The 22,850-nt window shown below is 38.7% G+C and overlaps 2 protein-coding genes across 4 annotated transcripts in view; one reads left to right on the forward strand and one right to left on the reverse strand.

Annotated features, from left to right (window-relative positions):
• Positions 1 to 123: 123 nt before the first annotated feature.
• HAT1 (histone acetyltransferase 1) lies at positions 124 to 20,633 on the reverse strand. Of its 2 annotated transcripts, none has more exons than XM_064162918.1 (11): positions 20,531 to 20,633; positions 19,270 to 19,341; positions 17,226 to 17,301; positions 15,445 to 15,565; positions 9,692 to 9,871; positions 9,342 to 9,463; positions 8,737 to 8,841; positions 8,299 to 8,405; positions 5,830 to 5,981; positions 4,447 to 4,563; positions 124 to 525 (listed from the first exon to the last, which is right to left on the reverse strand). In XM_064162918.1, exons 1-11 carry the CDS (start codon positions 20,535 to 20,537, stop codon positions 358 to 360), a joined length of 1,227 nt encoding a protein of 408 aa, XP_064018988.1. In that variant the 5' UTR covers positions 20,538 to 20,633; the 3' UTR covers positions 124 to 357. The 2 variants fall into 2 exon arrangements, with proteins under 2 accessions (XP_064018988.1, XP_064018992.1); XM_064162922.1 differs by lacking the exon at positions 20,531 to 20,633 and adding an exon at positions 20,282 to 20,436.
• Positions 20,634 to 20,833: 200 nt separating this feature from the next.
• SLC25A12 (solute carrier family 25 member 12) overlaps positions 20,834 to 22,850 on the forward strand; it is a 58,660-nt gene continuing 56,643 nt past the window's right edge. Inside the window, exon 1 of one of the 2 annotated variants that reach the window (XM_064162852.1) lies at positions 20,834 to 21,085. The gene's annotated coding sequence lies outside the window, so the exon portion shown is untranslated. The remainder of the gene's footprint in view (positions 21,086 to 22,850) is intronic. The other variant, XM_064162861.1, reaches the window with a different exon arrangement.

The raw sequence follows: 22,850 nt of genomic DNA on the forward strand, positions 1-22,850 counted from the left end.
GACCAAGTTGAGAAATTGGAGAGATACAATATTTACACTGCCCAGATGTTATGTGTTACCTTACCATTTGGCTATCATATCTTGAGGCAAAACAAGTGTGAAAGAAAATTCAAACAACTGAAGTGATACTATAGGTGAGAATCTCCATGGTTTATTTCAGCAGTAAGTGCCCCCAAACCTAAAGTACAACACTGAAAAATTCTACAACATGAAAATAGAAAAATATTCAAAATGCACAGAAACACAGGTCAACTTTAATGTGATTAAAAAGTCACATAAGATTTCTTTTTTTGCAGTTAAGGATGTGCTTTACAATACTGTATAGAAACCTGCAAGTTTCCTGTATAGGCAGGATCCTCATGCTTGTGCAAGTCTTTCTAGGACTCTTCGGTATTCTGAAACAAGTTGCTGGAAGCTCTCTTCTAACTGCTCATGTTGCATGTTTAGGTCTATTTGGTTCAACTGATTTGTCAGCTCCTCTGGTCTTAGACACCTTCTCATCTTGGCAAGTTCTCTCTGCTTTTTCTAAGCAATCAAACAAACAGCAGTTTAAACATAATCTTCAAGACTATGTTACTTCATTAAATTCATTCAACTTCAATATCTACATTAAGACGTCCCTAACCCTAGCAAAAACATCAACAGTGTTTGATCAGGACCACTTTTCTGCTAAGGAAAGCCTCTTACTTTCTATTTTATCAATGGATCAGTAAAGTGAAAAATGCAGTCTCAAGTTTTTGTTTAACCAAAACATGTTAAGTCTAATGGTAATTCTACAACTGAAAATGTATAGCATGAAAAACCAACTGTAGAAAATTGACCAGGACATTTAGTGCTATGCTGACATTATTTGGCTGAAAAGCAAGTGAGACACCAGTGTCATAAACTTCCCCATAACCAACTATCAAAAATTTATTTTAAGCCCCTTGTACATAGAAAACATTTCATGAATTGTTATATTCAGAAGTTCCCAAGGATTAGTAGTACCAGCACTGAAATCCAATAAGATTATTTACAAGCACAAAGATTTGTACAGCAAGAGGAGGAGGAGTTCCCCTTGCTATGTCACACTTGCAGTACTTTTATCTGTTTCTTTAAACCACCAAAATACTTTATTTCTTTTTCCCCAGACATACCTTTATACAACTGATACCTATTTCTGAAGTGCTTACTTACATAGTTACTTTCAATTCTTTAGTCTTGCCCCCCTTTGTAAGAGCAGAGTATCATTCAACATTTCATTAACAACAGCAACAAAGCAGCAAGCATTGTGTGCCTGGCTTCTTATCAATAAATCTTTGCAATGCCTATGGAATTGTAGTCTTTAAAAAAAAAACAATTTTCCCAAACTATTCTACTTCCACCACCAGTCTCAGAAAATCAAATCCTTTATATAATGTTTACAATTGTTTTTGAAGGAAAATTTGTTCTTTCTATGACTGATGCTGAAAGAAAGGAGTTGAGATGACAGTAAACTGTAAATGAGTAAGATAAGGGAAACTTCTATAATCTCCTACAGAGCCTCACAGATAGAGCCTCCTTTTTTGAACTGAACATTGTCTGTATTAGAGTCCTGATGAGGTCTCCAAGGTATGTTTCTGGCAAATCATCAAGGAACACTTCCTTATAGAAGGAACGTCAAAAGTAGCACAGCTGTTTAAATTTTAGATTAGTTTTAGCTCTATCTAGTCAAAATAAGTAAGGTAGTCAAAACATGTGATGAATTACCCAGGTGAAAATACAGATGAGTACTTTCTGAGCCATCTGCCAGTATTAACAAAAATATCTTCAAAGATTATAAATATTAGCTCTGAAAAAAATGTCAGGTAAAAAGCAAACTCCCTCCACATGTTTCAATCTCCATCTCCCTCCAGATATATTACTGGCATATCCAAGTACACAAGACTCTCAAAACCTGCAATAAATGACATTTTACCTGGGCAGTTTCAGAAGGATTCTTTGTAAGCAAGCTATTGGGCTGGAAGGGAGACTATATTCTGTTCAAGTAGCAAACTCAAAGTATTATGATTAAGCAGTAGAGCAGTGCTGTTCAATTCCAAAAGGGATGACATGAAGAACAAAGACATGATGGAAGCGACATGTTTACCAGCACTGTCCAATAAAACCCACAAAAAGCAAAGTTCTTCAGAAAGCAAGAAGCCACAGTGAAAACAGACTTTCACAAGCTGTTCACTGAACTACCTTAAGTGGTGCCTTGTTCACTAAGATACCATGTCTTTTAGTACTTAAAGAACAGCATAGTTGACTGCATCAGCCATTCCAGTCCAGTAGTGTCAAATACATTAAAATCTCAGTATTTTTAGCAACAGCCTCCTTGATAATTTCAAGAGAGCTAGATTACAGGTGTTCTCATCCGAGGCTTCTGCACATAGCTTTATTTCTGCTGTTAGCCAGGAAATAGCTGTAAGATGAAACACCACTTCTACTAAAGTAAGGCAGTGACAGTTCAGAACTATTCTACATTTGTATACACTGTTCAAATGCTTTTTTATATATGAAGATGCCATCAATATTCCCAATTCTTTATTAGAATCTGCTTCTCCTTCCCCCTCCAAATTACTGGAAAGAGATGTTCAAAGTTAAATTGCAGTTTTGAAAAGTTCTTGAAAGCTGCACTAAGATTTACTGGAAATAGTTTAACACTTGTGCACAAGTAAGCTGTTTACTTAGCAGAACCATCACAAACAAGTTAGCTGCACTTCAGAACATGAAACTTAGAAATCAGGGAAAGAGTGTTGGCTGCTTTAAGGATTTGTTTGAATCCTCACTGGAATAACTGAAAAATTAAAAATGCCATATGGCACACTACAAATAAAATAATCTATTCATTATTAATGTATTTCTTTCATGCAAAGACTGCAGTGGAAACAACTGCTGGTAGTAGAATCATAGAATCAGTCAGGGTTGGAAGGGACCACAAGGATCATCTAGTTCCAACCCCCCTGCCATGGGCAGGGACACCCTACCCTAGACCAGGCTGGCCAGAGCCTCATCCAGCCTGGCCTTAAATACCTCCAGGGATGGGGCCTCAATCACCTCCCTGGGCAACCCACTCCAGGGTATCACCACTCTCATGCTGAAGATATTCCTCCTCGCGTCCAGTCTGAACCTACCCACCTCCAGCTTTGCTTCATTCCTTCCAGTCCTGTCACTCTCTAATAGCCTAAGAAGTCCCTCTCCAGCCTTTTGCAGGCCCCCTTCAGATACCGGAAGGCCACAATAAGGTCACCTCAGAGCCTCTTCTTCTCCAGACTGAACAGCCCAAACTCCTTCAGGCTGACCAGAGCCTCATCCAGCCTGGATGTACTAGAATTGAAGTTGCTTATGAAATTTTGGGTTTCTGCCACAAGACTTCAGTGCTAAATTAATGAATTGAAACCATGTAACAGTCCTACTAGGTAAAACATCATGGCCTTATTTGTAGTGGACACGGAGTGAAATTCAGCTAAGGAGAGAAGACGTTCATGAAATAGCATTCTGATTCAGGTCCTGCCACTCAGCATGACATGTTGTCAACCCCAGATCAAGCAAGTGTTTAAAACAGTGCTGGGTTCTCATTCCCTAAGTCTACCATGCATACCATTAAAGTTCTACTGCTTTGGTAGAAGTGGGTAAGTGCTGCTTTAGAAAGGCTTGCAAGCTAACCAAGGTATTTCTTATACTTTGTGAAACTTTTCAAACAGGGTTTTGGTTTGCTCAGTAAATACAGAATTGAAGAGAGTAGCTAACATCCTAGTTACAGCAATAAACTTACATTTATTTGTGGTCTTTTGACTCTTAATACAAAGGTTGATGGCACCAGCAAGTAGGATGTGTTTTATTAAACCTCTCTCTCAAAAGAGTCAGTTTATGCAACATGGACCAACTATACTGAAGATCTCGAGAAGCACAGCAACTAAGAAAATCACTTTGTTCTAAGTTTAGTACTCACTTGAACTGCACTGCTGAAATTATTTTACATTCCATCTGCATGGAGTTCTATGTTGACATGGTTTGGTTACTGTTTTGTTAAAACCTAGCTAACAGGAGTCAAAGCCATACTTAGTCTACTGCTGCAAACTTATTACAGCATTTACCTCTCCAAATTTTTGGTTTGTCTAAGATATTTTTAACTTTTAAAAGAAATAGTCTTTTTCTCTTTAAGCCTACATTGATATAATGCCACTTGTACCTAGATAACCTTAAGCTTACTCATAATTTCCTGCTGGAACTGGGCAGGAAACAGTCAGGAGCCAAACAGATCATCTTCAGCATTGCTATGTATGAGTATTCTCTGCATCTGTATAGATGTCAGTCGAACACAGCATAACTAATAGTAGTTGACTGGCAACATAATTGGCATCAACTACATTTATGGAAATTAAAGTAAAATCAAGTATAATTAGCCTTGAAATAAGTATTAAATGATACTTAAGTCATATACACCTTATAGGGGCCAATCAGTCGTCTTTTAACGTCCAACCGATAGCTTCTGGATTGTTCTGCATCACCCATATCTGTTGCACGCAGGCGGAGAATTTCATAAACTCGTCTTGTGTGTTGCTAATGAAGAGACAGGACAAAAAACATGTCTGAGTAAAGAGGTCACTCAACACATCTCAAAGTGGAGAAATACTGAAATACCCGAGTAGTTCCTCAGCTTACTGAAAGTGTCAGAGGGATGGGCAAAAGCCTTTGCCAGATCTATCCTATCAAGTAGGTTAAATGAATAAACATTTGTCTTTCAAAACCATTTTATTCTATGCAGCCAATGTTATGATGTCTCATGGTGTTGTGCCAGCTGCATATGTGCTTCAGGGACCTGCTGGTAAGTGAGCAGCAGACAGTCCAGAAGCCAGAATGCAAGAATACTTCAAAGAATGGAAATATTTGAACCAGAGTGACATGAAGCAGTATTTTACTAAAAAGTATCCTCTTTGCCAATTTTATCATACTTACACTTACAGCCTTCCACAATCCTCCCACCCCCAAGTTCTAGATATGAGAATGAAACATCAATATTTAAAGTTTCCTGCTTACTACAGAAGGATAAAAATTGCTAAATGGGAAAACTAAAGTACTTTTGGAATCAGGATCAGCCAGTATCACACCTGGGAGAAGGAAAATAAATCATGTTGCTACTAACTGTTGCATCTGTATGAAAACTGAATTTAAGACCAAGTATTCTTTTGCTGAGCAACAGAACAAAAATAAGACTGATTATTGCACTAGGACATATTTAGGTACTGTTAAAAAGCATGAGCTCTTATTTATCCCTTCAAGTTTTAAGATAACAGGCACAGGAAGCTTAGGAAGTAGTTCCCTTACACTAGCTATACCATTTCATGACACATTTGAATATGGCTTCACGCCTCCCATCTCTCAAGTCTCAAAGCTTTCATTAAATAGCATTCAAATACATTTAAATTAGGCAACTCTGCCTTTACACTCCCATGCTCTCTTACCGAGGACTTTTTCGGCTTATTTAATTGTTCACTTTAACTGTTCCATTCTCAAAGTGTTCAGAGCTGTCTTAGTAGCAGCTGTCTGCTACTTCAGTGTTCTGCATTTCCAAGATAACACTTATTATTTGTATATGCTTGAAAAGAAATGGAAACCCTGCCAATTTCTATCTGTAGAATTAGTAGGTTAAAAACAAAAGCATCTATCTAAAACCACGAGCTAAGTATCTCTCTTCCAGATACATCCTAAAAATCTCTTGAAATAAGCCAAGAGTGTGTAAATTCCAAGTCTCCACCTTCATGTTGAAATTGTTAGTCTACTAGCTTGGTAAGAATATAGTCAACTACAACTGCTTCAATTTAATACCTTATTTATTTTCAGTTTCTGTTGAGCTTCCGTCACCATTTCTTGACTGAAACCTTGCATTAACTTTCCTGGGGAAAAGCAAAGCAAATCTTGACAGAGCTTTACAAGAACAAAGTCCCTTAGCTTCACATAGTTTTCAGATGGATCTTCAGCTAGAATGAGGAAAAAAAAACCATGCAGTTAATATCACCATTATTTCCTTCCTCATTGCTAGTGTGTAACTACAAAGAACTACGAAAACCAAAAGTAGATAGAGCATATAAAAAAGCTGTGCTTCATTTTAAGTACTGCTGCCAAAGTTTTAGATGTTTGAAAGTAGATACCAGAGAACTTGCAGAAAGAAAAACATCAAATATTTTGTCTATTGTATGTGCATTTCTAAGAGACTGACAATACACACTTCTAATCCAATTGAACTCCTTGGTAAAATTACTGTATATGAACGCTTTTTGTTCTATGTTCCATCTATTCTGACAAAGCATTAGAACTACTAGAACAAGCTAATTATGTGGAAAAGAGTGGTGAAACTATTGTACTGTACACAGCTACACTAGCTGAGACCATGCACTTTGTTACCAAGGAAGATAGGGAAAGGGACAAGAATGGTAAAGGACAAGCTCTTGCAAAATTAGAAGGCGGGAAGGACCTAAACCAAAGCTGATCACAATTTCATGTTACTTTTGTTTAGACTAAAATGGTAGCATAACTACTCTCTAACCACTGCTTTAGAGAAAAAAAAAGTTGAGAATTAGCTTTGGTGAACATCAACAGGTCTATATGCAGCTTTCTTCCTGCTTATATGAACTATGCAGAAGGAAAATACTTAAAGCTGTGAATATAATTTACTACTTCCTTACTTGTTTAGACAAACTTACTACAAATAAGATGCAGGGTCATGCTCCCTGACACTGCTCATTTTCCCAAGGATTAGCATTGTGGAATTAATTGCTAAACAGTTTATATTCCAGCTATGTTTTTCTTTAGTTTTGAAGACCACTGATATATTTGCAGTTTAAGGATGAGCAAAAGCTAGTTACGTTACCAAGGAGAAAGACAGGGGTACAAGTTTTTGCTCTGTGTGTGCAGTGCTGAATAACTGTCAACTAAAAATAAGTTTTTTTGGGGGGTGGGGAGCAGTTACTATGATTGTATCAGTTAAAATGCTTTGTGCACGAGTGGCCTTATCTCGTATGGCAAGTCTTAGAGCATTTATTCCAAAGAAGATACTGGAGAGCTGTTTTGAAGTTAACTGACTCCAGTTCTTTTCACTCAAGCCAGTTAAGAGATGAGGCAGTTTCTGTACAGCAAGCATTATCTAAGTATCTTGGTCATACTGAGATTGTCCAGCCTGATTTTCCCCTCAAAAAGAAGAAAAAAACAATACCATTCAAGTCCTAAATTCCACAGCTTGAGCACAACAGAGAACACTGCAAGCTTCCTCCTACTTTACTCCAAAAAGAAACGAAAACCTATTTTTGTGCACATTTACTATTTGCTACAACTCTCCATTAAAGCACTAAGTCATGAATACTTCATATTATTTATGAAGTATCATGTTAGTACTTTATTTATCCTTAGCTATAAAAGCTATGTAAAGCTTTGTGCTATTAAGAGTAAATGCATGATGCATACGATCTGCTGTTGTATAAATGAAGATATACTTGCGTAGGTTCCTATGAATTGGATTAAAATTATGAGGTGTATTATTTTGTTGAGATTATCCTGCAGCAGTACCATATGAAAGTAAGTGTTCTATTGTATTTTAATTAGTATGAGGGAGTTGCTTTTAACCAAGATGAGGTCTGAGACAGCACCAGAACTGAATGGTCAAGTCACATGTTAGAACTGCATTTCTTCCTACTCTAGATGCAAGCCATGGGACAGATACCATGTTTGCAGCTGCTTTAAAAATAGGTTTTTACACCTTTTTTTTCCCCCTTCTGCCTTTTTCACTTTTTATTTTTAGGTATTTGTGTGCACACTCCTAATATTGTCAATGTCTTCAGCCAACGACACATGCTCCTGCAGCACAAATTCTCTACAGATGTTTACTGTCTACAATTTTGGCTTGCACATGAATATTAATATGATGTTTTAGTTTGGTCTTTCCACCCTCCTCCTCCCCCTTAGTTTTTGAGTTTTGGCTAATAGGAATGAGTTCAACAGGGAATCTGACAAAGCTTGATCTCTTGGCAAACTTGGCTGTGTATCTCACAATAAAATGGCTAATTGGCTGGTAATCCATTCATGCTAGGGATTGAATTTTCCTGGTGTGCTCTTCTGTTAAGTAAAGGATTTAAGGAGCTACATTATATACGGTTCTTCTGTAAACCAGGATACTATTAATCCCGATCTGAAGCTAAATTTTCAAAAGGCCATTTAATTATTACAAATGAACATGAAAGTTTGCAGGTGAACAACCAGTTGCTTGTTAAAATAGGGGAACAAAGTAAAGAAGTTAATACAAACCTGTTATATCGAGTACTGTAGGAGAAGACATATAGTATCTATGAACTGTTTCAAGCAGCTGCGCACCATGGCCTTCTCCTTGGAATGGTGGTAAGATCAACATCTGGCTACAGACAAAGGAATGTATTTTCAGCTCAAACGCATGCATTTGCAAACATAATGGTATTAAAACCAAAATGGTATTTCATTTTAACTCTAAGTACATGTAGCAATCACGCTAAAACCCACAATTTTTAAGTCTTGAAATTGCTAAATCTTCCAAACTTGTTTGAGATTCCCTCCGCTTCAAGAAGGGAACAATGAAATAAATCAGTGCATAGCCAGCTAATAATGGGGATTTTTTTAAACAAATCAACACCATTATAAACAAGTATTGGGAACTTCAGCAGTTCCCTCTTCTGAAATAAAAGGCAAGGCACGAGTTACGCCGCCAATTACCTTACACGTGGCCGGGTTTTGTCTGGGTACACATAGTAATTATAGACTGTCATGTAGCCTACGGTTGCAAAGAGCGTAGCTCCATCCTTATTATACTTCTCAAATCTGCAGATAAAACAGAAAGCCAAGCAGGTCAATTACAGTCGCGCTCCCATGCAGTGTCCATTTTCTTTTCCATTCTCCATCTGAATTTTCAGTGTCAGCAAGCTACTCTGTGAGGGCCCAATGGGTACACCTGCTATGTTCTGAATGTACAATTCACTTAATTGGTGTGCAGCAACTTGGATAAATCAGGCCTCTTTACAGCACTTCAGTGCACTTGCCTATTATAAAGATGAATAGGTGGCAAGTAAAAGAAAACACAGGCAAAGCTCATTTTACTGTTTAAGCCTACATTCAGAACTCTAACGGACAACAGCATTTAATTCAGCTCTATTCTCAAGCTTTCCCAAAGCATAATGGAAGAAAACTCAAGCCTCATAAACAATGGTTTTTCTTTCCTGGGAAAAATATCATTATACTGCTCCAATAATTGGCCAGCCACAATTAAAATGCAGGCTTTGTGGAGGTAATAAGGTCCACTGTTGCTTTAGAACTGTACTTACACTAGAAAGTAGTTCCATCTTTCATCATCTACATCAATAAAGCTAGCAGTTTCAATAAACCACATCAAGAACGTCTGAAGCCTTTCATGATATTCTCGAAAGCCTGGACATGTCATGTCAGCCTAGGGAAAAAGCCAGGAGAAGTCAGGTGAAGCTTATCACAGATGTAAGAAGAAAAAACGTATGCAAACCCCAATTAAATTCTCCAATGTAAAAAACAATGTTTATAATTAATAAACAGGTAAAATGATGGAACTTACATATATTACAGTTGAAACATTACTGAAAGTGCATCACTGCAAAATGAAATTTAGTTGCTCAAAAGCAGCAGTTTAAATGATTTTTCATACCTTGTAGATCTGATACATTATATCTTCACCAGCGTCCTCATTATGGACAGAGTATGTGTGTAGCAGCATCCCAAAGGGCTTGAAGTTGACTTCCTTCTCCAACAGAGACACAAAGTCATCTGTGTTTGTGCAAAAACCAGGAGGAATGATTTCTCTAATTTTACTTTCAACATCATCTGCCTGGGGATTACAAGAAGGGGCAGGATCAGTGAAAGAATAGAAAAATACAGTACTGACATCACTATTGTGCTATAAGAAATGAATAAGAGAGATGCTATGGCCTAACAGTAATAAAAAGTATGAAAGTAACTATTCCTGTTATTCAGTACCTAAAGGAATTGCATTGATGAGATCCAGAAAAGCCTCAATCCAGCCACTGTGGCCATCAAGAAGCTTGAAGTTGCAGCATAAATTCATGAGCACTTATGTGCCTGCTCAAGTAAAACCAAAGCTAAGACTTTCCAGACTGCAGTTCTCCAAGACTATGGTACACAGCCTTGTGGAACTCAGGCTGTCAAACAATCAGCCTGCAAGAAGATCACAGAATATTAAGTGATGCAGAACTAAGTGGAAGAAAAGGAAAAAGACCAAAAATGGTAGTTCCCAGAAGCTACAGAAAACTGACAGCTAGCACACTCTTGCATTCTTATGTCTCCTAACTTGAAATGCCTGCCTATGAGATCAACTGCAAAACACATTACATACTCAGAAGACAACATTCTGACCTCTAATTGAAAAACATTTTGAAAACTAAGATTGACAACAAATCATAAAAATAACAAGAATACCATCAGCAAATCAGACCTGTAGTTTAACTACAGGGGAAGATGAAATATAGACATCAAAATTAAAATTACTCTTTTGATACAACCAAAGTGAGAGACTATCAGCTGAGCAGACTTCATAATCCTTTTCAGAACCCAAAAAAGACCACTTGATTGAATACATTTACTACTTCTTTTTAACCATGAATATTTGATGAAGTTTCACAATAACGTATTACTGCTTCTCACCAGGCAATAAAACTTAATGAATTGGTCTCAACTTAACAAAACCCTACTCTTCAATACAACCCCTAAAAGCCTGACATTACATTCAACAAAATGAGCTTACATTCAATTCAAACTTTCCTCTGAACAATGAATCCAGGTTTTTACTTAATGGAGTTTGCCATGAGTTCAGCTGTAATGTTTGTATTGTATCTATTTCCACAAGGACTGACACAAGAACACTTTGTGTTAACTTACTAAGCAGCTCTTTCACACCGTTTACATGCATGATGGGTATTAGTTCAAAACCAAGACCCTTGCTACTTAGCATTCAAAACAGGGAAATTAAGATGCTTAGAACAAAATACACTACAAAAGGCTAATACAACATGCTACTAATTCCTGTCCTTTCAACTATAGTTCCTTAAGTAGAAGCAATGCACCTGCAAATGAATAGCACTTTATCATTCAGTTACATTTTTTAGTGTAGAGAAAGATGGATGTAGTTTAGCACAAACAAGTTTTATTCTTAATGGTTTGGTACTACCAACATTTATATTTGTAGAGAGAGCTATTAGGCAGTTAAAATATAGCTCTATAATACTTGGTGTAGGAATCCAGTTAAAATGTGTACTATCTTCAGACCCTTTTCATTCTCAAAACAAAGGACATGCATTTACTGGAACCTTTCCTATTCTCCTTAAAGCAGTAAATAGTTAATTATTTTCCTTACACTTACTGATTTAACTACCTTACACAAAACCAGCCAGTTTTGCCAGAATCAATGAATTACATAGAGTATTTATAAAGAACACATTTTGGAAATGCCTTTATCTTTCTCAACTGTGCAAGTGCATTGTTTACGTAGATCCTAAATCCGCGCTGCTGACAAAGCTGTACGAAACTGCACCTATGAACATGGAGTGACTTTCATTTTATGTATCAGAAAAAGGCATAAAGAATAATCTAGAATTAACACAATGCTTCCAACCATCAGCTCCATAATTCAATGTGGAGATATCTGAAAAGGGTAAACACGCTGTATGAGGTATTCTGTAAGTAACATTTCAGCAATTTTGCTCCCCCTACATCTGTAAGTTTCTTCCTTAGTAGCAAGGAAACTTCCACGTGTCCATTGTATCTAAGATAGTGCATCTATCACAGGCTGCCACCACATAAAAATATTTTCCATAAAATGATTAAATCAGAACAAAGTCTTCACAGATAAAGCAGTAGATAATCTTTGCAGTTCTATATGACAACTGCATTTTTACCTACTATACCTCTTATAATTTCTCCCCCCATGAAATGGGGCCTGATATAGGAAAAAAAACCCCAAAACCAAAACACCAAAACACTATATTCCTCAGTTACTTTAAAGGTTAACAAGGTCACTTTTTTAACAGACCTGGGATTTCCTCTGAGTGGAAGCATAAGTTTAAGTGATCCACTTTTCCATAACTCATGGAATCTTGACATATCAACACTATACAAATACAGGTATTCATGAAACAAAACACTTTTTGATGGAAACATTCACTACTTGGTAGGCATTTCTCTGGGTATTCATAATCCAAGGAGTTATCAAAATTTGTTTACTGCCTTTCCCTTGTGTATTTGTTAATATTCAGGGAGGCTTGTTTCTTTTATCAGAGCAAGGAGCTGACACCTTACAGACTGATGTGGATGAACATGACAACACACCAGTTTCTGTTCAAAAACCCAATCCAGCTGGCTACTGCAGCAGTGTTAAACTCTGACAAAGCCACTTAAAAAGGAAGCCCAAAAAATTCTAAATGACATCAGTCAAGAACTGTTGAACTTACAGTTTCTGGAAATTCTGCCTGTGATGTATTACCTTCACAAACAGAAACATGTGAGGATTTTAGCATAGGCTTTTAACTGAAGTTAATGTGTAGTAGCACTACTTCAGTGGGCAGTCTTTGTACATTACATTTGACTCCGAATAATACATATATCATTCTTGTATCAACACAGTTATGACATTTAAATACCATGCAGATAACATATCACAGCAACTTTAAAAGATTACAGAAACATTTGAAAGCTCAATTTCACTAACAAGTATATGTATTCATTCCAGTGGGGAGCAATGGACTGATCAGTAGTATTAAAGATTAATATTAAAGGATGCCCAAAACTAAAATTAAATATTTATGTTAACTTGTGTAAAGCAGATGTATTAGACCAGCTGCAGAGCACAAAAAAATACATTTACTTAAAGCTGCTTCAGAAGATACTGAAATACTTTCCCCTACCCCATCATAAAATGTAGATGAAAAGGAACGCTCTTGAGCAGCTGCAAATCTCAAAGCAGCAAGCAATTCAGAGGTCAATGCTATTAATATTTACACTAGAAGAAAGTAGTCTCTTCAGATATTTGAAAGAAGCAACTCCACCCAGGGGATAAATTCTGCCTATTTTCATTAAATGAAGTGCTGACTTCTGCTCGAAACATTATCATACTTTGCTGATCATTCCCCACCAACATGGTTTAGATCTATCTTTAGGGAGATATTAAGATGCATAAATATGACTCGAGTTCTGGCTCTAGAAATCTCAGGAATCTTTTACTTCATGTCTGAAAGTTTCTTGGAGATAAAGAAGTGGTATTGTGTTGTGTCACTTTGTAATGGAGACTTGCAGCACCTATTTTAGCAACAATGGAACCAAACTTAGTATTAGAGAATAAACCCATCTGCTGTCAAATGGGCTTGTGTGGGTATTTACATACAAACCTTTAAGCTGTGAATAACTAACTTGCACTTGTAAGCAGTAATGTTAAAGGCAGAAACTGCTGTACCTTCCTAAACATTATCTGTTCACAGCAAATATTAACTGTCATGTTACAGCAGATAGTCCACATGTTAGTATGATTATGGGAAGCTGAGATCAGCAACCCAACAGTTAACTTAGGAGAGTAAACATTAATATGCATTTAAAATAACACCCTGCTGTAATGACAGCTTGTTTTGAAATGCAATCATATCCTAAGGTGGTTAAACTAATGGCAAATACAAATGCAGAATAAGACAGATGACAACTGTATTTTTTTTCCTGCACGAGTTTAGGTATAGCCACATGAGCAGTGCATTTGGATGTAGTGTTAATAACACCAGAGAAAGCACAGGGTAAGTTGCCACATCCTTCCAATTCAGTCAAAGCCTGTAAAGAGTCTGGAAAGTAAAGAAGCAGCCTTGCTCAAAAAGATCCCCTTTTTCGTCTCCATCTCAATCCCTTAAGCATTTTGAGGAATAAATCAGGGTAAGAAACAGGGCTCAAAAGAACAAAAGACTCTGAGCAATTAAAAAAGTGTGGTTGGGGCAAGACAGAACTTGTTTACCTTGCTTATAGCTCCAGAAAAATAAAGTGACTTTGCCATTTGTACAGAAAATAAACTGCGATTAAAAAGGTGCTATGGTGCCGATTCCTGCTGTGACATGACTTCACCAATGTAATTTCAAAAGGTTGGACTACTTGATTTTAATATGATTACTACTCTGTCAATAGGCTTTCCTCTTTCCTTATTTCTAAAAACCTTCTAAAGATTGGAAAGTGTGAGCTTTCAACTGAAGTGTGTTGCCTCTAGCTTCAAAAGTATTTCAGATGTGTCCAGACACTCAGCCTGTTGAACTAAATATACTCTAATAAAACTTCAGAACAAGGAAGGGCAAATCTTTCAAGTTCACTTGAAGTCATCCCAATGACTTCAACAGGCCTTTCTGTGAGAACATTTAAATAGACTCAAATGAGTTAGGAACTTGAAGTCAAAGATATTTAGTTTTTTTCTAAGAATAGTAATTTTTCAGGAATAGTAATTTGAAGTCTGTGAAAATATATAACCACACTATACAGTATTCATTAAAAAACACATGAACAGCTCTTTTGGGAAGATCAACTCAAATTTTGCTTTCTTATAACCATGTAAAACTCAGATGATAATTTTTTAATGCATCAGCAACCACTTGGAAAAATGTTTTTCTACAGAACTGTACAGGTACTTAAATATTTAAATTAAAAGCTTTTGGAAGGCATTTTATTCCTAAGGTCTATGTATCTCTCGTCAGTTGGCTGGAAGACTGATGAGTTTAGCTTTTGTAAAGTTCTCCAAAATATTCTGAGAGCATATAGACAGATGGGCAAATAAAACCACCAAACCCAAACAATAAATACCACTAATTGACCACCAGTCAAAAACACAATGCAAAAAGCTCTTCCACAAATATTCTAGAAGCTTGAAAAACCTGTAGGCAAACCTGTGACAAAACATCCTGTATAAGTAAGATGTAAAGCACACATGATGTCCATACCATTTAAAGAGATACAGTCTAGTATCCTACCTCATGAAGTGTTCACACAATTCTCCTTTTCCTTCTTAACAAATTCTCTTCAATACAAAAAAAATCAATGTCAACATCTTCCTCCTACAGACACTTAACATGAAAATGCAGACTTGCTAAATTAGGGCATTTTTGTGAAACTGGCTTTGGGTATTAGCACTTCATGTCTGACTGTACCACTGACACAATTTTGATGGTACTGCAGTCAAAGGAGGAACAATGGAAAAACTTGTAGATGAAGTTCAAAGCTTTTTTCAGCTCAGTAACAAATGAAGCCTTGTTTGTTTGCTTTAAGATGTACAACATGTTTGGGTGGGCAACAACTAAACCTAGAATTCTTGTCCATATATTGAAAAAACCTTTTTCAAAACTAGTTTAAGTGCAGGTATGGCTCTGTCTTTACCTCCACACAGTCAAACTTTTCATTAACTTTAGATGTATATTCGATGCGGAAGAGCGTTGACAGGTTACCAGCAATATAATACAAGAGGATCTTCAGTCCCTTGTAGCCAAAAGCAACTTCACTGAGGAAGGAGAAAAGAACAGTCAGGAATTCTATACACAGCAAAACATTCACATTTTAGAGCTGTCATTTAATACACTTTGAAGTTTTCAACATCTTTCCCAGTGAGGTATAAGCAGCTTCCTAATAAGAAAAGGGAATCAAACAGGGTGTGTACTGTCCAGGCAGAGATAATGCCTTACACTATTTCCACCAATTACTTTGCTCCTCCAGTGCAGAAATAGAGTATTTTCCTAAACTCAGTAAGGCAGTGAACTGTGACAGCTCAAGAAAGCGCATCTGAAATAGCCAATAGTGCATTCATATTTTTCAGTGTATTTAGATAATTAATGCTTATATTAATTCATAGAATCATAGAATGTCAGGGGCTAGAAAGGACCTCGAAAGATCATCTGGTCCAGCTCCCTGCCAGAGCAGATCACACTGGAATGCATCCAGACGGTTCTTGAATATCTCCAGAGAGGGAGACTCCACAACACCACTGAGCAGCCTGCCCCAGTGCTCTGTTACTCTCACAGTGAAAAAATTCTTCCTCAGGTTCACATGGAACTTCTATGTCTCAGCTTCCACCCATTGCCTCTTGTCCTGTCACTGGGCATCACTGAGGAGAGGCTGGCTCCATCCTCCTGGCACACACCCCTTACATATTCATAAACATTAATCAGGTCACCCCTTAGTCTTCTCCTCTCCAAGATAAAATTGATCAGTAAGTTTATTAAAAATTACTTTGCAGTGTAGAATATTTTGGAATATAGTACTGTAATTGGCACTGTATAAAACACAGATTGATAACCAGTCATAACAACAAGTGTGTCTTAGGTGGACAGTTTCTATATTGTTATCCAAACTAATCAGAACCAAGTAAATAACCATAAAAACTCACAAATAAACCAGTTATGGAATACAAAAGCTTTATTTATGTTTTGGAAATAAAAGTTGCCTAAAGATAAACACTATATTGTTGTGAAGTATAGAGAATTTCATCTCGGGTGAAAAACTGAGCTGCAGACAGTAGTAGTGAGTATGAGGAAGTAGGTTCCTCTTTTTTGTTGTTATTTTATTGATATGTTTCTTTTATGGTAGCTAAATTTCCTACACCATTAATGAAAGTAAGCAAACTTCAGAAAAATGAAGCAATACTTTTCTATTGTTTTGGTATCCTCTGCACATGTAGCTGGTTTCAAGTGTGCATTAGAGAATATAAACAACTGAAATCAATACCATTAACATTCAAAGATCTAGAAAAGCCAACAAGGTGAGTTTAAGTTAATGTTTGAGTTTTTCCACTAAAAATTCCACATAATAGTAAAAATAAATTTCTATATTCTTGTTAGATTTTCTTTACACATTACTGTGAACAGTAATCAAGAACTGGCAGTTCTTTCTTATCTTCTAAGAATGACACAAACAATACTCAAATAATTTTGACTGTAAAATCAGGAATTTCCTTCTCTAATATACATTTAAAAGTAGCATAGAAAAAGACTACAGGTTCAAACTCTACAAGCTAGGCAGCAAGGCCATTGTTTAAGTATACAGTCATAAAACAAGTATTTCTGTGTCATTTAAAATAGCTTGGCACAGCAAAATTTCCTGCTTTCCAATAGTTTGGAAGTAACTCTCCCCTTCCAGAACTATTAACTCCAGATACTTTAACTTACTCATCTCCAAACACTTGATGGCTATATTCTGGATTAAATGTTGTGTTATCATCCTCCAAATCCTCAGGAAAGCGAACTGAGAAGGGAAAAAAAAGCAACAACACCACAACCAAGTCATCAGTTTCAGCTTGTTTATCTGCAGATGCCCTGCTAGATGTTCATACATTCTTCCACTAGAGTCAGACAACTTCCATTATGAACCTTTCTATGTTAGGCTGGCATACAAATGAAATACAGACGTCCTGTGCAATTTAGATGCATGTTATTTAGTCTAAGGGGATCAAATCATTAAGCAATAAAGGTGAGAGATTCACACACGCACATATACAAAACGGATGCACGTATATGTCTCCTGAGTGTTACTGTCTTTGTCTTGAAGATACAGCCCAGCAGGATATTCCCACAGTAAGCCAATCAATGTTGCCTTCTCATTCCACCATTCTTCTCTTACAGGTGAGGAGACTTCACTGTAGGGGGTTTTCATGGAATGATGAATGGAAACAAGTGTTTATGTGCATTTATGTTCATGTAAAAGTTTTGGAGAATCAGCATAAATACATACAAAAACAACTGCAACAACACTGGACTGGTACTTGTACCAGTATTACTAAAATAATTGGTGATTCCCTGACTCTTTACTGATCCTGAAAGCCTAGTATTAAACAGGGTCTTTTCTGGTAAGCTAAAATATTCCCTGTAATGGCACGCGTTTTACAGCAGTTGCTTTCCAGCAATTGCTACAGAAGTTATTCCATCACAAAATACATAATTTATTAGTGGATGAAATTTGGAGATGGAAGCAGGATTTTCTAAGCAAAAAATGTTGAAGACTGAGAAACCTGATTCCCAAACATCTTGTGTATTGGCAGTTTTAAAATATTACCTACAACTGGAATGGATCTAACTCTTAACCTAGGCATGAAAGTGATAGTTGAGCTACATTAAAGCACAGATAGATCAAGACAACAGCTAGCAACAGTTAATACGCAATTAGCATGATCATGCAGCACTATAGAGGCTATTTTAGTTAAAGAATACTGAAATACAACTTTGTTGCTGCTTTAGTCCAGTAAAACTTGGGAGATGAAGAGAAATTCCCTTCTGATAATATTAGAAAGGAATTACTCAAATATGAAAATGTCAATGAGGAATGTCCCAGCAACAACATAAAAGTCTAGCTGTCTAAGAAGCCAGAGATTTGAGACAGCAGCAGTGTGAAAACCCACCCAGCCACAAGAGGAAAAAAAAAAAACAAAACAACAAAGTAAAAACCAAAGAGTAATTCTGAGCTGATACCATAGAAGAACTAATGACCCTGGAGAAGAAAGTGTAAGACTGCTTTTTAGATGGAGGTGGGAAATACATACCTTTTTCAAAATGCTACAAATTTGTAGCTTCTCATCTTTTAACATGATTTGTACGTGGAACATCTACACTGAATGAATGGAAGCTAAAAATATTAGCTTTGATGGGCAACAGGTACCTTAGTTAAAAATCCTCTAGTCTAGCAAACTCTCTGATACTTGATATAGTAGCTCTTCTTGACAAAATTCACTCAGGTGTCATTATCTCTCATTCTTTCCTATAGTTTCAGGAAAGTAGAAGGCTGGTCATAAAACCCTTATTTGAAATAAAGCTTAACGGGAAGAGAAATTCTTCACAATTATAGTGTCTTAAGAAATGAAGAGACTATAGTTATAATGGTATTTTGGTTTCTACTTAGGACCATAGCATAAGGATTAAAAAAGAAAAGATAAACTAAAAGGGTTTCCTGAATACTTCAAGAAAGTAAGGCAAGATGCAATTCCAAGGCACTCAAATATGCTAATACATTGCTGATGACATTACACAGGCAAGACTGATTTTTTTCAGCTATACTTGAACTGTAGTAGCCTCAGCAAGATTAGACTATGTATTCCTATTCTTGTGCATGTTTTATTAAATACATACTAAAACCTGGGTGGATTTATATATAGGGATGTTTCCTAAGAAGGCACTGAAATATTCCAACATCAAACACATGATATTTAAAAACTGACATTACCTAGTTTCAGATTAATTGCTTCATTTGTATTACATTTGTATTCAGCCAACTTCTTCTCCATAGCAGTAAGTCCTGAAGAAAACGATGTTTTAAAAAGAAGAGTTAAGATGTGTACAATCTGTCACCATTATTCCAGTTTAGAAAAAGCACAAAAAAAAAATCACAACAGAAATCCTACTGAAAAAGTAGGTTAAACATGCTACAGTAGGCTACAACATGTAAAGGCAACATAGAAATTCATCCTAATCACCATTCTGGATCTAGAAACAAGAACTAGACAACAGACTTGAAGCATCTCTTCTTTCCAGATTCTGAGAACGAAGTGCATTACAGTAACACAAACCATTACCAATAAAACATATTTAAAAGCTGTACATAAAAACTAAGAACTCAGCCAAACAGATATTTCTTTTAAAGAACATGTTGAGTAAAACGCTTCAAGTGTTTGCATTAAGTCATTTCATAAACAAGTGCTCATAAATTACAGTGGCATATATAATACCCTGTAATATCTAGTCATCACTTCTCCCACAGACTGGATATGTGGAAGGAAGGAAATAACAAGCAAACTGCATCTAGTTGTTTTTCAAAGTTCAATCCAGAAGACGTTTCTCCTGTCATAGTATTTCCCAAACGTTTTAATAATCCAGACCTCTCTTCATTCCAGATGCCTCATCAGAAAGTTCTTTATCTTCAGATATTAAATTAAGCAAAAATTAGTTCAGGGATTTGATTCCCTCCCCAGCCTCACTGAAATACTGAACCAGTGGACGTGTAGGTATACCCTGGCTTAGCCCTACAAGGCGTGGGGCCCGTGAACCCAAGGAAGCCTGCCTGCCCAGCAGCAGCATACCCATAGCAACAGGGGTCTTGAAAGTTAGCCGCTCTCTCCGCCCAGACACCTGATTCCCGATCCTCCGAGCTCACCACACTTAACCCTCACCGGCATCCTCATCCGCTGCTCCCGCCACGGTCGCCCCGAGTTCACACTCCACTTCCCTGACCTACGTACCGTCCACGGCTCTTCAACGCACGGGCAGCACCGGAACCCCGCCGGTGCCTGCGAGAGCCTAGCAGAGGGGAAAAGCGCCGGCCGCCCCCGGGGCCCCGCTCCCCCCTCACGGAGAAGCACCAACAGCGCCCAGTACTAATCCTCCAAGCAAGCCGAGGTTCCCCTCCGCGGTGGGAGTGACAAGGCAGACCCTGTCATCTCTCGGGGCGGACGAGGGCGGCCCCGGGCAGAGCAGGGCCGGGCACTTACCCGCCATTTCCGAAGCGCGGCGGCGGCGGCGGCCGAGTCCCACGGGCAGGACGAATCAACCCGCGCGCCCGCTCACCGGAACTGAGCGCACACCCACGCGCTTCCGCTTCCGCCCGCCGCAACGCAGGCGCCGACAGCGGCCCTGCGCGCCGCGCGTGACCCCGCGCGTGCCCCCGCGCGTGCCCGCTGCGTCGCGGGGCCGGGCCTGAGCCGCGCCTCGGTGCGGCCGCTCCTGTGCACCCCCGGCCCCGCGGAGCCCGCCCGGTGACGTGACGCTGAACGTGCCCGCGGAGGCGCCTTTGAGCCGCGCCTCGGTGCGGCCGCTCTGTGCACCCCCAGCCCCGCGGAGCCTGCCCGGCTCGGCCTGCCCGGTGACGTGACGCTGAACGTGCCTGCGGAGCCGCCTTTGAGCCGCGCCTCGGTGCGGCCACTCCTGTGCAACCCCCGCCCCACGGAGCCCGCCTGGCGCGGCCTGGCCGGTGCCTGTGCGCCGCGTTACCTGCGTCAGCCGCGTACCTTGCTGCCCGGTGACGGGAGGCGACTGCGGCGGGCAGGGTAGGGAGTCGATTCCTCACTGCTACTCAGGGGTGGCCTCATTGCTGTCTACAACTACCTGAAGAGAGGCTGTAGCCAGGTGGGAGGTAGCCTCTTAGGCAACCAGCAATAGAACAAGGGGACACAGTCTCAAGTTGTGCCAGGGAAAGTATAGGCTGGATGTTAGGAAGAAGTTCTTCCCAGAGAGAGTTATTTGCCATTGGAATGGGCTGCCCAGGGAGGTGGTGGAGTCACCGTCCCTGGAGGTGTTCAAGAAAAGCCTGGCTGAGGCACTTAGTGCCATGGTCTAGTTGACTGGCTAGGTGCTAGGTTGGACTGGCTGATCTTGGAGGTCTCTTCCAACCTGGTTGATTCTATGATACTATGATTCTACTTGTGTTTCAGATGCAGGAGTGCCTACTAAGTGCTGAACCTTTGCACACGGGCAGTTTTACTGAGCCTCAAATCGTGGGCTAACTCGAACGTGAACGTTTTGTGGGGAGGCATAAAATATGTTCTCCATTCCAGCATTGGATCAGGCAGAACGATTTCTCTTTTACTGAGGAAAAAAGTAGACCTTTTATTATTTAAAGTTGTATGCTCAATCCATTTTTACAACTGCTGCAAGGACTATGGAGATTTCTGCAGATTTGAAGGTCTGTTTCCTGATGCACACCGTTATGCTGAAACTAGCATGTGTGTGGACTTGTTGGTCAAGATGGCTTAGTGGTGGAAACTTTGGCAACAATGTGATGGTTTGGGAGTTACCTGCCCTCACACACAATGAAATCACCCAGACTAGACTCAGCTGGATAGAAGTTAAGGAATGAAGCTATATTTACAGCTTAGCACAATTTACAAGCATATATATACACAATATTTACAGTTACATACAAGTTGAAAGTAATACAGAAACACAATATCCCTCCCAGAAAATGAGAGTATCCAGGAGGGTCCTGACCCAAACCTCCTCCCCCCCTCTTTCCCTTTCTTCAGAAATAACCACATCAATCCCCATTTATCTCACATGATCTGGAGAGATCTGAAGTGAGATGTCAAAAAGACAAGAAGGTTAGAGGAAAAGAGGTTAGGTCAATAAAAAGCGTTAAGGCAGAGGCAACCAGAGACCAGATGGCCAGAGAAGGAGCAGAACTAACTCACAGCTGAAAAGTGAGGAGTGTCATGTATATTTTGACTAGTTATGTTTCTCAGCAAAAGAATGAGTGATAGAGGGTACTGTTGGCTTTTTGTTTTCTTCCTTCTATATCAGGAGCTTGTGAGCTTTCTCAATGACAGCCTGACTCTCCAGTTGACGAATCAGCTCATGAATGGGCAACAAAGAGTCACGGTTAGTTCTGTACTGCCTGTGGTGCACAGTTTGAGTAGCAATTGGCAGTTTCAGATCCTCTATGTCATGATGTCCCACAACTGCCAATTCATCTGAAAGTTCAGGTCTAATAGACAATTTCAATTTACCATCCTCAGTTTCTATAGATGCTGTTCCAAAAGCCCATTTGTGACCTTTAGGATCTTTGAAACATCCTTGTCTTGTCTCAGCAAGGTGCATCAGGACCAGTTACAATAGTATGATTCTTCCACTCTTTACCACTTAAGCTTATTTCAGCCTGCAACTTAGTTAACTCTTGAGATCCACCAGTGATTTGAGAAATAGTTATTGATTCTGTCCCTTTACAAATCTATGGCAATGGAGCACACCAAGCACCTGTGTCAGCTAAAGTCCTGTGTTTCCGAGCTTTTGAACTGCCAGGCTACCTAATGAATACAT

Source organism: Pogoniulus pusillus, chromosome 2 (genome assembly GCF_015220805.1).
Source record: "Pogoniulus pusillus isolate bPogPus1 chromosome 2, bPogPus1.pri, whole genome shotgun sequence".
Classification (NCBI taxonomy): domain Eukaryota; kingdom Metazoa; phylum Chordata; class Aves; order Piciformes; family Lybiidae; genus Pogoniulus; species Pogoniulus pusillus.

What these genes read in the sequence shown, in the direction of transcription:
- HAT1 (XM_064162918.1), bottom strand. An exon ending in TAATGTATCAGATCTACAAG is followed by an intron (nt 9,464 to 9,691) that starts GTATGAAAAATC and finishes CTTTTTCCCTAG; the next exon opens with GCTGACATGACATGTCCAGG. An exon ending in AGAAACTGAAAATAAATAAG is followed by an intron (nt 4,564 to 5,829) that starts GTATTAAATTGA and finishes TCTCTTCATTAG; the next exon opens with CAACACACAAGACGAGTTTA.